Source organism: Python bivittatus, unplaced genomic scaffold (assembly GCF_059951505.1).
Source record: "Python bivittatus isolate LINGU-HERP-01145 unplaced genomic scaffold, Pbiv_v1 ctg000840_np1212, whole genome shotgun sequence".
Classification (NCBI taxonomy): Eukaryota; Metazoa; Chordata; class Lepidosauria; order Squamata; family Pythonidae; genus Python; species Python bivittatus.
The window spans coordinates 15,467,454-15,482,005 of record NW_028277113.1 but is presented as its reverse complement, the minus strand read 5'-3'; the positions used below and the strand labels follow the sequence as shown (position 1 = coordinate 15,482,005).

Sequence of the window (14,552 nt, the reverse complement as noted above, 5' to 3'; positions counted from 1 at the left end):
CTATGCTTTGTAATATCCCATAATTTTACTTTAAATTATTCCAGATATCAGAGTATCAGTTGTACACATTTTACTGAAATGTAGGAAGAATGAAAGTGCAGTAAATTGCCATTAATTTTGATAAGTTTTTATATAGAAAACATTCCAAGTACATTGTGTTCTTATTAGATAAGGATGCTGTGAACCTGTTTTAAAAATACTTTTTTTCTATTTTTATGATAGCATAAAATCCTGCTTTGAAAGTTAATCTTCATTGACTCAGAAAACTCTCAAAAACAGCATCCTAAAATAAAATGAAATTTTAAAAAATCTGTTTTGCAGTCTTAATAAAGTGTACTTTTTTGAATAGTAAGTCAAATTATATTTTCCAAGCAAAAGAAAGACATTGAACAATGCATTTGAATATGTTTTATTAGGTGAATACTTTATTGTGAAGACATGTCATTACTGTTTTTGTGCCAAAGATTTATATGTCTGGAGAACAATATTAATACATAATTGACTGAAGATAAAGATCAGTTATATAATATATGATGCTGCAATTTTCTACACATGAAACTGAAGTAAAGCAAAAAGTCTGTTGCAAGTTGAGTTTGATTCCTGGTGCCTTTATTAGCATATTTATGTACTGTCCTTTACTCAACCTTGTTGGAAGACTGGAAAGAAGATGGTGATAGATAAGAAAGGAACTCAGGAAATAAAGTGCTAAAGGAGAGGGAAAATGTAGTGGAAGCTAATAAACAATAGTGCGAATGCCTGAGCTCCTAAGATTTCCTTTACACACTACTGATCATCCCGAGTCAACTGACCTTACCTCTAAGATAATGGATGACAAAGCATTACAGATTTTATATGGCTTGAAGCTGCAGTAGGATGTCACCTAAGGGGAAATATACTGTTTAATAACAAAACAGTTTTACTCATGAGCTGGGGATGAGATGAGGTGCAGCATTCTAAGGCCAATAAGGAAAAGTGATGTTATCAGGGAGATGATTGTGCTAGGTTACAATTTAAGTAGTAACAGGGCCTAAAATGGCAATTTTAACACCTTTACTTTGGAATAAGCCCCACTCAACAGCATAAGGTATAATGGTGCTGGAAAGCCACTAGATTAGGGAGGGCGACATATTAAAGAGAACTGGAATCAACCTGCAGCTGACATGTGAATGTGTCAAAGTATCAGATCAGTCACAGAACAAGTGTATTGAGTTGTCATGATATCAAGGGTTTGGGGGGGCTGTTCTTTCTTTTCTCTTTTACCAAATTGCATTGCTGTTCATGGATCTTTTAGCTCTTGTCTATTATCTTTCATTTTGTTTCCTGGTTCACAGCAAGAGCAAGGTCTACTGCTATTGTTATGGCTATAGAGGCAAAAGATGTGCTAACTGATCAGGATATGTTGTTCATCCCATTGCTTTGAGAAACAGTGCACTTTTTGGACAAACAACCAGAGGCACCTTCTAAGGTCAAGCTGGCTATTATCTATGAAACTTAAGAACTAGTACCAAATAGGAAAAAATGAAAAGAAACTTGATAGGGAGGAAAGGAGACAAACAGATCATCTATAAAGAGCAACACATATAAATAAACATGAATGCATAAGGTTACATTTACCAGCATCATACTGATTGATTCTTATTACTAAACCTTCTGAAGAACTTCTGCTTAACACTTGTTCTTCTTTCCCAGGCCAGGGGTTAAGGTGTTTGTGGAATCCCTGTTGTTGTTTTGTCCAGGTGCTTATGTTTTTTAACTGTGTTTTTAAATTACGTATTTGAAATATTGTAAGCTGTCCAGAGTCTTCTTGGAGGCGGGCATCCTTAAAAATCCAGTTAATAATAATAATGAATATTAAGCTGAAGTAATCCTTCTTTGTCTAGACAGACTGCAAATCTTTACACAATTATCTGACAATAAATCCACTTGAATTTAACAGAGATAGCCTTGAATAGCCACGTATAAGATTGCTTCAAATACATATTCCTTTTAGGCTGCAATTCTAAAGCACACTGGATATCATAGTGTTTGTTTATGCACGCTCATTCTGAAATCTAGGAAAGCCACAAAAAGATCATTTATAATTATAGCCAGTATATTGGACTACAATTCCCATCCATAGCCATACCAGCTGCAGATGGTGGAAATTATGCTCTAATAGAACTGGAGGGCTCCAAACTGATAAACTGATCAGGACATTCCTCAGCTTCATTTGTTTTTCATCCCTCAAGAATGTTTAAGAGCGTTGTGAGAAATAGGAATTTTAATTCTAACATGTGGGGGTCCATCCAAGTTTGTTAAAACAAAAATATGGGTTAACATGTAATATGGGCATGTTCTGTTAGTTTATGCAACCAAGAGTCAGGGAGAAAAACTGTTTCCAGAGGGGTAGTTGTGTCAGCAGCAAAAACAAGAAACAGGTTTGTGACAACTTAAAACCATCCAATTCATTTGTACATTAACCAACATGTGTAAAACCATTTTAGGTGAAAGACCATCTGTACTATTGATTAATAATGCCAACTAGCCATTGTTGTGGCAATGTATCATTAATGAAGATAGGCTTTATATTGCCACAGCATGTTGGTTAAAGCACCATCCCTACCCTGCCTCTGTTGCATCTGATCCAAGACACTATTGGTGCTCTCCTGATTAAGCAACTGCAGCACGATAAGCAAAGCAACCAGTTGATGCCTCTGGCTTTACTACTGTCCATCTTCAGCATATTACCAGCCTGTAGGAAAAGGGGCAGATCTGACTGCAGGACTCTATCCATCATCTATAGCCTTCTTCCTTTGCTTCTCTTGCTATACCTCGTTCTGTCATAATCCAAGATGAATAAAACAAAACAACAAAAATGGAGTCATAAAAGGATCTGAATCACAAAGCTCTTTTATTTACGGTATTCTCTTTTCTTCCGTCCTTTCTTTAGACTGGCAACAAATGCTGACTTTCAGACCTTTTGCTTTGTTCGGGAGAACAGTGTATATGTGTGTATCTGTGCAGGTGGGTATGTGTTGGTCTTTCAACCACTACCTTGCACATTTACAATACTGCCACCTGAGCAGAGTAGTGTATGAACTACCATTTAAATTTACCTGCTGCTTCTGCCATTTCATGAAGTGGCAGAAAAATGGTGACATCCACATATAATGGTGACATCCACATATAATTTTGTGCTATATGGATAGACTTGTGCTTGTGGCAGGGATTTAGAGTAGGCTGTCAGAAAATAGCAAAAGGACTCCCTATGCTAAAAAAAAAATAAAAATCTACAAATCAACATGATCACCAGCAGAACACCTGTGGTGTTCAGCTCTGCAGGGAAACAAAGCTAACTGGAGATTAAAGGGGAGGAATATGTGTCCACATTCAGACTGAAATAGCCAATAAACCCATCTCTGATCCTACCCACTCCTACTCATTGATTTCACCCCCAATGTAACGGGTTGATAATCAGAAGAGATTTTACACACCTTGCAGCTGTTGTTATATGCTGTTGGTTTAAGGGAGAAAACTCTACTTTAACACCAATATTGCTACTGGTCACTTTGGATGTTCATACTCATGGGCTGGGGGCAAGATAAAAACAACATTATGCAGATGTATGTTTGTGCCATGGTTCAGGGCAAGTGGGAAAAGGCTCTAAGCCCATCTAATATCAGTGGCTGATGGATAAGGTAAACCTTTCAAAACACATGCTTCCCAAGAACTATTGTCTTGTTAGCTACTGTACAGGAAGGAACATGCTGTTCTCATTCAAACGGCATGTAAGTAGTGTGTAATTATTCACTGCTGAATAATTGCTTCAATCAAATTTCTCATGGAAACCCTAATGGCATTGCCATATGCAAAATCCACCAATTTGGGAACAATCTGGAGAACTCTAGACTCGTATTCCCTACTCTGGACCATGCCATTGAGGGGGAAGTCCTGTGGTTTCCAAAAGTAAATTCTTTGAAAAAGTAAATCCTTTCAACTGGAAGTAATTCAAGGGGTCCTAGACATAGCATGCCAGATGAAACAGTTCTGTTTGGGGTCTAGAACACTTTGAACCACTTCCAGTTCAGAATATATTTTTCCTGAAACTTCAGAAGTGCCACAAAAGGTCCAGTCCAGATGAGGTTCAGGTAGTCTGGATGGGGAATTGAACGTTCTGGAATTTTCTGAAGAGAGTTTTGCACATACCTATTTTGCCAACATGTTGCACTTACAAGAGCTTAACTGGTATGTTTTAACTGACAATGTATTTCTTCTTTACCATCTGAATGCAAAATAGTTAATATTTCTTCTGTTTTTTTCCTTTCCCTTCAAGTAAATTCTTCATTAAGCTAGGACTTAAATCTAGAAGTATGTACTATAAACAATAACAATAGAGCTCCACACTTAATTTAACTTATGGCATTAGTTATAAAGTTTCTTTTGAACCTTCTTTAACCTGAGAAGATCTGATGTTTTCAACAGTTTATCCTTTGGATTTTAGAGAATGAAGTCTGTTATCCGTTTTTTTACACAGTTGACTTGCGGTGGAATCAATTTATCTGTCAACACAAGTTGAAATCTATGGTAAGGAAGATAAGCAACTGCAGACACTTTACAACGGCTCGGTCAAGAACATTTTAGGGTTTTTAGCCTAATGGACTAAGTATATTTTAATGCAGGGCCCCCAATTTAATAAATACAAAAATAAATAAATGAAGACCCTTGGCTAGTTTTTCACACCATGCTATGTCCTGACAGATTAGGAAAACATAAATCCTGTATCTACACAGGATGCTGTGCCTAAGCTAATAAACCATATAGGATTACAGTTTATTTGATGGACTAGTTCACACAACGAGCTAAAAGAATGACTAGGCTCCCACAACACAAAGAACCATAAATTACTCATGTCCTTTTAGTTTAGTTCAGTATGCTATTCTAATCCAGCTTCTATGTTCTTCCATATATACAGAAATGTTCTGTATTCTCTCAAATATAGGATCCCAATCTCCCAAAGTTTCACCTCAAATGCAACAGGTTTTCCTCTTTTTTGCAGTGCAAATATACCTGCTATGTCAGAGGAAAAAGCGTATCTTTGGAGCCTTTCAGCATGTTCTCATAACCGTGGTGCTTTAGGCTGGCAGCAGATTGTGCTAGGCCACGCTCTCCCAAAATCCAACTGGACACTGGGCTCCATGGGACATGACTGACATTGCCATTCTATATGCATTTTTAAAAAGTAAAGACTTGAGTCAAGCTGAGCTGCTGGTGACTTCATAAACATGTCAGCGCAGGTTTGCCTTGTTTTGCTTTGTTTTTACAGTAGTACAGAAGTGGTTTGCCACTGCCTTCTTCCAGAGCACTTCTGACTTCCCAGGGACTCCCTGGTAGTCTTTTATTCAAGTACAGGGCCCAACCTGGCTTAGCTTCTGAGCCCAGACCACGGCAGCCAGCCATTCCTTACTATTAAATTATAACCCACATTAGCTGTGCTTGTATGACTGGCTTATCCATGAATAACCATGGCTGATGGTGCATTTAATTAACACTTTTTTGTAGTTTTGCACAAGACAAATTACAAGTGATTACTGTACAGCAGTGTTTCTCAACTTTGGCAACTTTAAGATGTGTGGATTTCAACTCCCAGAATGTGTGGACTTGAACTCCCAGAATTCCCCAGCCAGCATGCTGGCTGGGGAATTCTGGGAGTTGAAGTCCACACATCTTAAAGTTGTCAAAGTTGAGAAACACTGCTGTAGATAGTTCCTAGGTCAGTGTGTTGGGAAAACCCAACCACTGTCTTTAATGTGGCTTGTGATCTTAACCTTGGCAACTTTAAGATGTGTGGACTTCAGCTCCCAGAATTCCCCAGCCACCATTCCCCACACATCTTAAAGTTGCTGAGGTTAAGAAACACCGCTCTGCATGAAGTGAGCAATAAATCACGTGCCACGCAGCGCGTCATTGGCCGTTCAGGAATCGTCTCCGAACCAGCCAATCGGAAGCTCGAAGAAATTGCGAGCGCGAGCGTCCTCCTCTATTACCATACGCCTTTTCTCCCCGCCTGTGTGCCTTCTTCTTCTCTTAGACCCGCCCACTCGGTTCGTAGCTTGCTCGCGTCGGCTAGTTAGCCTGGGGATTCGCTAAGAAGGCTGTTGCCAAGGAGACGAGTCGGGGCAGAGCCCGGCCTCGGTAGCGTCGAGGGAGCTGCCGGCGGTTCGGAGGTTGGGATGAGGCAGCTAAGGAAAGGAGGATCTGGAGGAGGAGGCCCTGGACCCTCCCTGGGCGGCCAAGAGTTCAGCAGTGAGTGTGCGGCGAGGGAGGACGGAGCGATAGTGACTAGGCGAAGAGAAGGTGGGGTGATTGTGGGAGGAGAGAGGCTGGGCGGTGGCACCGCGCAAAAACGGGGGTAGGTTTTCCTGCGGGGCTCGGATTCTCGAGTTTGTCTAGAGCAGGAAAGGACACGCGGTTCCCCTCAGACTACAGCTCCCACAATTGGCTGGACGGGCTGGGGCTGATGGGAATTGAAGTTCCAAAACTTGTGTAAAGTTGTCTCTCGCTCTAGAAGAACAAGCTCATTTAACCCTCTTCTAGGTCGATTTATTCCCAGACTTTTTTCTCAGGTGTAAGTATTGTTGCATTACAATTTGATTTTGTCCACCTCTGCTCAAAAGTAAGATTCAGCCTGCGGGAGTAAATGACATTTATTTTCAAGTTTGCCATTCAACCCATTATTAAGTTGAGAATAAGCCTGTGCGGTCAACCAGCATAGAATGGGTATGGGATTTTTTGGGTTGTGGTTCAGCTAAAGTTAAACCTTCTAAAGACCTAAAACCTTTTTTCCGGAAAGGACTAAAGACCTGGCTCTGCCAACTTGTGTGGGGCGATAAGAGCTCTAATTGATCTTGAAGGTGGCTGGCACCCTGGTGACGCTCCCTGAGCTACTCGCCAATTCCACCATTTCTTGGAATGTATTTATTATTTATTTCAGACTGTTTTTACATTGTATTTTAATTGATTTTATCTTCTCTGTAAACCACCCAGAGTCGCTTTTTAACAAGATGGGCGGTGACAAATTTGATATATAAAATATAAATAAATAAATAAATAAAACTTTATTCCAGTGGGAAACATTTAAATATATGGATATGGATAACATTCTGGTTTTATTTATTCATTACTGATTATACTTCAAAAAGCTCAAAGCAGTGTACTTTACATATTTTATCCCCCCAACAACCTCTTGAAGTAGGGAAATACTTGTGATAATGACAAAGCTGCCCAATGAATGTCACAACTTGGAATGACAATTGGATCTTGGGTGCCCTTGGGTCGAGTTGATAAGCTAATACTTCTGCTGACAACAAATCTGGCTTGTTCTGTTTTAAGAGATGTCTCCAGTCCTTTAGAGTCACTTGCATTAAGTAGATTTCTCATTTTTTGAGTGTAAAATGTGTGCATGCATACGTGTGGTATAGGTGTATGAAATAATCTAGTTTTTGCTTTTTATAAATAAACATTTTGTTTACAGATGAACTATGTGGTCTAATTAACACATTTGAGCTGTTAAGATCATCACAAAAATAGTTATTTGTAATCACTATGAGGCTTGAGTTGGAGAATTTAGATCTTAGTATTAGTGTGTATAGATAAAACAATGATTCTACAGTAGGAGAGATTTTTCTTTCCTTCATACATTGATATTGTTTGATCAGAATGAGGCACAGTCTGTTAGATGGCGCTAATGTTTTATATTTAACAAAAGATTAATATAGTTAAAAATTCTACTTATTCTGAGATTACAGTATTCAGATTTATTACTGTGAACTTAAATATTTCTTCATCCAATTTGATGGAGAGAAGTTTAATGACATAATCTAGTGATTCAGTTAATGAACTTTACCAATAGCACAAAGCTTTTGGGCTTACAGGAAGTGTATTTTTATCACTGGAAAAGGATTGAATTCAGTATTTTGACTTTGTACAAGCAGAATAAAGCTGCCACAATTCTACATAGCTACAACTCTACGTAGCATTCAGTAGGTATACCCAATTCTGCAGAGGATTGAAATGTTAGTTCGAAGTAACTTCCATTGAAATTAGTAAAATATTTTTAAGTGAAGAAAATACTGTGCAATAAAAATAATGGCAAGTGATGATAGATGTACAGACACCAAGAAAAGAAGGTTTAATTCATGGTATTTAGTCATGTACAATATCTGTTTTACTACCTTGGTAACACCTTGTCAGTGTTTAGCAACAGCAGCAATTTATCATGTAAAAGTAAACAAGGAAGAAGACTGAAGGAAGCTTTGCTCGTTTCAGGATGCATTCCTTTTTTCCAAAGTCAAAGCACCTTCTATTTACAATTGTCAATAGCAGAGTTTTGAGGGGGTAGCATCTAGCTCTTTCTTTTCACAGTGTTTTACTGTATACTTGTATACGAAGAAACAGATTTTCTGGTCTCTTATTTTTTTTTCAAAATGCTTACATTTTATGAATTTACATTGATAGCTACCTTCCATCAGTCCATCAGATTAGAAGTTATTTCCAGATTAAAAACAAAATATAATAATACTGAACTTTGTGTAGCTATTGTTATGAATACTCCCGAAGTCAGTGACAAAAGTTTTTGCCATGTGAGAATAGCTGGGCTTTCAGTTGCATAATATATATGAAGATTGCCTTTGATTTCTGTTTATGAAAATGTAGATAAAACTCCTACTAGAACATAAATAGGCGATCACTTTGTTTTACTATTTAAATAAGAAAACATAAAAATGAAAAGCATAATAAAAAAATAAAATTGAGCATCCACAGGGTATAGCTTATACAAAACAAAGTTTCTATGAATAAAGTCCATCATATATTAATCTAGAATAATTAAGAGTTGCAGCACAATCCAGTGAGCTGCTGTTCCAGTTATCTATAGGATTAAGCATTAGCAGTCCAGTATGAGATTTAAATATTAAATTAATTAAAATATTAAATTCTAAATATTTTAAAGCACCATATAAGCATGATCTCCATAGACTATGGTAACTGTACTTGTTAACACTGCTATTTTTTATTTATATTATTTTAATATTAAAAAACAAACCTAAAAGTGAACAGAAATATGGAAACATATTTTATTACATATAAAGTCATTTAGCCCAGTTTTTTAAAACATGCCATTAAGTATTGACATGGATTAATATTTATCAACCTTTTTATTGCACCAGCAGAAAGCGAGCATCTAATAAAAATCTGTTTTATTGGAACCTGTGCTCAGTAAACTCATATTTCTTCACATAGTGATACATTCAAAATTTTGGGTATGTAGTTCAAAAGTACATCTGCATCTTAAACCATACTGCTCTTCATAGCCACCATATTTACAAATTTATGGAAATTAAACACAAATGGGGCCATAGTGAGGCAAGCCAATATGTTAGTAATTATCTCTCTCACACACTCTCCATTCTGTGTGGTGAGGTTGACACCAGTACCTTTTAAACATTCTTTGAGGTGATCGATAAACATGAAGAAGTATCTATAGTTGACTTTACCTTGTGTTAAGATTATAAGAATAAACTGCTGATTTAATTTATCTCTCCCCATGTTTGACAATAATGTGTTGTGATATTATTTTCTTTGACCTTCTCCCACAAGAACTGATCAGTTGCTATGGAGTGTTGCATGTAAACTTTTCATTAGGACAAAGTAGAATTAAATGTCTTTAATCACTCTTTGGTACTTCTGTTAATAGTTTGATTTAGTGGTTAAGGTGCTGCACCAAGAGTGGGGAAACCTAAGTTCTAGCCCTGCCTTATGCATGGAAGCTAGCTGGATGACTTTGGGCCAGCTACTCTCTCTCAGCCCTAGGAGTGATGTGACAAACCATTTCAGTGGCAAACTGTTTCTGATAATGTTGCCAAGAAAACTGCATGGACTTGTCCATGTAGTCACTAGGAGTCAAAACTGACTTGAAGGCACAAAAAAAGAACTTATCAAGAGTCCCTGACAGCCGCTTGAGTCTTTAGAAACCAACAAGCTCCATTGTGAATCTGACCTAGATCTTCCTGTCTTGCAGAATACCCTTGGGAGGATTCTACTGCCAAGTTCATGACATTTGTAATAAAAACTTCTCTTTCCACCCTATAAAAATAATCCCATAATGCATTATTGACATTCTCATAGAGAGCACCCAACCCCTGGCTTCACATTTTTTGGTAGTAGAAGTTATAGCATAAAGACAAATGCCTCTTTGTTTGCTTAGAGAAGCTGTCTAGAGTTTGAGGAACTGCAGGTATTTATGAACAATTTGTATACTTTCTCTGTTTTGTTAATTTTGTCAATATTCTTTAAGGATTTTTTTTAACATGTTTATTATATCTTCACAATCTATTGTCACAAGATTAGACTGTTAGGTTCTAGTTGTCATGCTCTAATTTTAAAAATGCATTTATTAATCATTACTTTAAACAAAATATTTTAATTACATCACTGTTCTGAGAGCCAGTTTGTTGTAGTGGTTGAGGCACCAGGCTAGAAACCGGGAAATTGTGAGTTCTGGTCCTGGCTTAGGCACAGAGCCAGCTGGTGACCTTGGGCCGGTCACACTCTCAGCTCTAGGAATAGGAAGAAGGCAGTGACAAACCACTTCCAAAAACCTGCCAAGAAAACTGCATGGTCTTGTCTAGGCAGTTGACTCAAAAGCACCCTTCCCCCCCCCAAAAATCTTTGTTCTAATTATGTTCCATTGGAATGATTCCTTCAGCAGGAAATCTACAATGCCACCAAAGGACTTTCTGAGCACCTTTTTTTCTGTTTTTAATTCAACATATTGTAGAAGGACCTGATTGTGGAAAGCTGATCTTAGGGCAATGCATTTGCAAATATATATTTTTATGCTCGCAATATCCATGATCATAAAATAAGCACCAACTAACTATCTAACAGGGCTGACAGTGCTTCACATTTGAAAGCAGAAAACTGTTTTGGAATCTATGGAGATGGATCCATAGCATCTGTTGCTTAAATGATATTTTCTTGGGATTGTGCTGCAGTGATGAAGGATAGTTGTACAATCCTGGGAAAAAGCATAGCTGCTTTAAGGAGCTACAAGCAGATGCTACATGAATGTCTCCATGTGCTCCAAAATATTTTCTGGCCTTCAGGTCTGAAGCATTGCACAGCTCTGGGGTTCAGTTGATATGGCATTATTTTGTACACAGTCATGTCAATTTAAAAGGATTTTTAATGGTTTGTGTCATTGGGAAGTATTTTATCTTCTTAAAAACAGTTCTTGCAGATGGAGTTTCAATTGTTAAGTTCTTTTATAAGTACAAAATTGCATCTTAAAACAACAGTGATGTTGCAGTTATTTACAATGAAAATAATTACTAATATCAGCTAGCTCATTAAAACTCATTGCTTTAATTCATGACTTTTTATTCTTGAACTTTTCTCATACTGGTAGGAATTGCTGAATTATTTTAATATGTCCTCTGTCTGTCCTTTCCTGTAATCCTTTCTTAATGCTGCTTGAGTAGATTATTAGCAGCATGTCCTCAACAATAAGAAACAATCTGTTGTTTACAGTAGCATCTTTTCCTCCTTCTCCAACAAGATGTTGTCTTGGGAATATTCCAGTTCTGGATATGATTCAGATGAGGTTGTATAGAATACTCTATAGGCCTGTATAGAATACTCTGTGGACCCAAAATAGTTGCCTGGTGGAATAATAAGAAATACTTGCAGAGAAATATGAAAGTATTGAGAATCAGGTATAAATTTAAATAATAAATGGATAGTTTTGTTTTGCCCTCTTTTTCAGGCTGTATACCCTCTTCTACACTTCCTCTGTTATGTTATTAAACAGAAACAATAGCGTTACCTGCGTTAAATTTCCAGTTCTAACCTCTTTTAAAGAAAACCCTGTATATATTCCATTGTTTGTAGTTTCACATTCTCTAGCACCCTACATACCCAATTAATTCTTATTTCATATAAGTTTCCTTTGTGGATTTCAAGTGTTGGTTAATGGCAATTTTAGTATTACATTTTATCACTGTAATATATAAAACATATGAGAGTATTCCAGAAAAATGTGTTCATATTTCAACCCATCGATGAGTTTTTTTGGTTTTGTTTTCTTTATTAAATTCAAGAACACAAATAAAGGAAGTACAAGTCTCTGCCCCCATACTTTTAAATACAACCAGCCTGGAAATCTGAATTTGCAAGATAATAGTAATATGCATAAGGTGTGACATGGTAAAAAAGGCCTTACGCAGAAAACATGTATAAATAAAATAAGTCAAAGAAATATGACTAAACTTCTTCATTGCATTTGTCCCTCATTTAAAAAAAATAAAATAAAATAAAAAGCATATGTCATCAAGCCTGTTATCCAAGTCATGCATAGATATATTATTTTAATCTGTTACACAAAATATCTATAACTTTTGGTATATTAATAGATTCAGTATATAGACTGAGTTCTGTGCAGCTTTAGAGGTAAGAAGGAATATTCACATCTGCAAGAAAATTACCCTGTGTTCTATTATCTTAGTTCTGATCTGCATTGAATGTATAATTTTCAATAAAGAATGTTTAATATTTTTGTATTATACAAATGCATTCCCTTGTTGTATTTAATATTTCCTATAAAATATGTTTTGTTGTTATCAAGGATCCATGTAAGGATGGCAGCTTTTTCCCATTTGCTACTATATTATTTCTGGATAGAGTGGTTGTAATACTGAAAGAAGACTGATGACTTAAGCAACTACTATGACAGGTTACTTACTCATATAACAGCACCATTCTGAAAAAAGAAACTCTCAGGATTTTTGAGCATTTGGCTAACTTTTACAAAATGAATCGTTATACAACTCTGAAGCAACTTGGGGATGGAACTTATGGCAGTGTTCTGATGGGGAAGAGCAATGAATCAGGGGAACTTGTGGCCATCAAAAGGTATGTGCCATTATATCCTCATGTTCATTTTATACTTAACAGCACAGTCTTACACATGCCAACTTCTAAGATCTCTGAGAGATCAAACTATATGGTTATGCTGTCATATTTTTTTCCACTTTGCTGCCTTCAGTAACATATATCTTTCTTCACTGTCTTAAATGTTCTTATATATGCTGCTTAAGTAGGCTAGTCATGTTACTTTATGGCAGAGCAGTTGCCTGTACCAGCTTGAACTCTGTCTTCATTACTTGTGAATCAAAATGCTTTTATGGTCTGTATTCAGATATTACTAGCTAAAAATTATTTGCAGTGGTTTGTGTTATATATTATATTTTGGCAATATGAAACTTTAGACTTAATAATTTCTGTTATTAACTAGAGCAGATTGAAATTATATTAGAATAAATCCTACCTGTTGTCTGCCTAGTTAGGAAGCAAGACCCACCCAATGTTGATTGATCTCAAAAAGGTAAGCTAGATTTGGAGCTAGTTAATACTTGACTGGGAGACCATGAAGAAGTCCCAGGACTGTAGGTGGACTGTGAAGTAAAAGAAATATCACAGAAGATGACAATAACAAATATTTTCTGTATATTTGCCAAGAAAACTACATGGATATATCCATGAAATTGCCAGTAATGTCAGCGTGAAGGAGAGATTACTTTTAAACCAAGGATAACTGATATGAGAAATCAGTAAAAAACACTGAGGAGAAGCCCGCTGGACTTGGAAGTTTTATTTTGCTTTGCTTTACCTGTGGTTGCCAATTTGAAGTAATAAAGAGCCATCAGTATCTCTTCATGAAGTCAGCAAGAGTTGAACTTGACTCAAGAGTTGAACTTGACTCAAATGACACTTTACTTTCAATGCATTCTGACACTGGAGATTTCAGGTTATTCTGCCAGGCTTTGACTAGCAAGGATGGAAATAAGGGAGAAGTAGTGTTTGTTATCCTGTTTCTTTTTCTGTGGCCATTTGAAAGAATTCAGCTCCCTCATGAAGCTGATAGAAGGTAATAAATCTACACTAGCTGTTGGATTTGTTTAAATGCTATACAAATTTGAGAACATGTTGGGGAATTAGGAGTGTTTTGGATACAACAGATGTACAGTAACTCTCAAAATGTTCCCTAGTGAATCTTTTTCTTCTTTAAAAATCTGGATTTTTAAAAGATGCAACCTTTCAGAACAAAAGGGTGTTTCTCCTATTCGATTTCCCTTTCCAAAAGTTAGAGCCTGAGTAATAATATTTTAAAGCTCAGTATATTTTAACAAATTTTTCAAAGTTTTTTTTTTTTTTGTGGGTATGATTCTCTTATATTATTTAAGTTTTCTTTTAATTTTTATTTCAGAATGAAACGGAAGTTCTATTCCTGGGATGAATGTATGAATCTGAGGGAAGTTAAGGTAATTGTGGTAGTATGATCATTTTAATAATATATTTAGACCTGATAGATTCTGTTCAGTGTAAATACCCCAGATTTGCTATTCTAAGGATCATTCTTCTCTATAATCAATATCTAGAAAGAAAAATGAATTGTGACGATCTTGGCTAATTGGTGTTGCTAAAGGTCATTTATAGGTTGAAGGCTTCTTAAAGTACCC

General features: G+C 36.5%; 1 protein-coding gene across 7 annotated transcripts in view; it reads left to right on the top strand.

The window, feature by feature from the left end:
- The first annotated feature begins 6,056 nt into the window (after positions 1–6,056).
- The window catches only part of MAK (male germ cell associated kinase), a 40,545-nt gene continuing 32,049 nt past the window's right edge, over positions 6,057–14,552 (top strand). For 5 of the 7 annotated variants that reach the window (XM_088130960.1, XM_088130957.1, XM_088130958.1 and 2 more), the window contains exons 1-3: positions 6,058–6,282; positions 12,659–12,945; positions 14,300–14,354. In XM_088130960.1, coding sequence (XP_087987086.1) covers positions 12,845–12,945; positions 14,300–14,354 — 156 coding nt within the window. In that variant the 5' untranslated portion in view covers positions 6,058–6,282; positions 12,659–12,844. Of the gene's footprint in view, positions 6,334–12,658; positions 12,946–14,299; positions 14,355–14,552 lie in introns of all 7 variants that reach the window. The other 2 variants (XM_088130959.1, XM_088130954.1) reach the window with 2 other exon arrangements.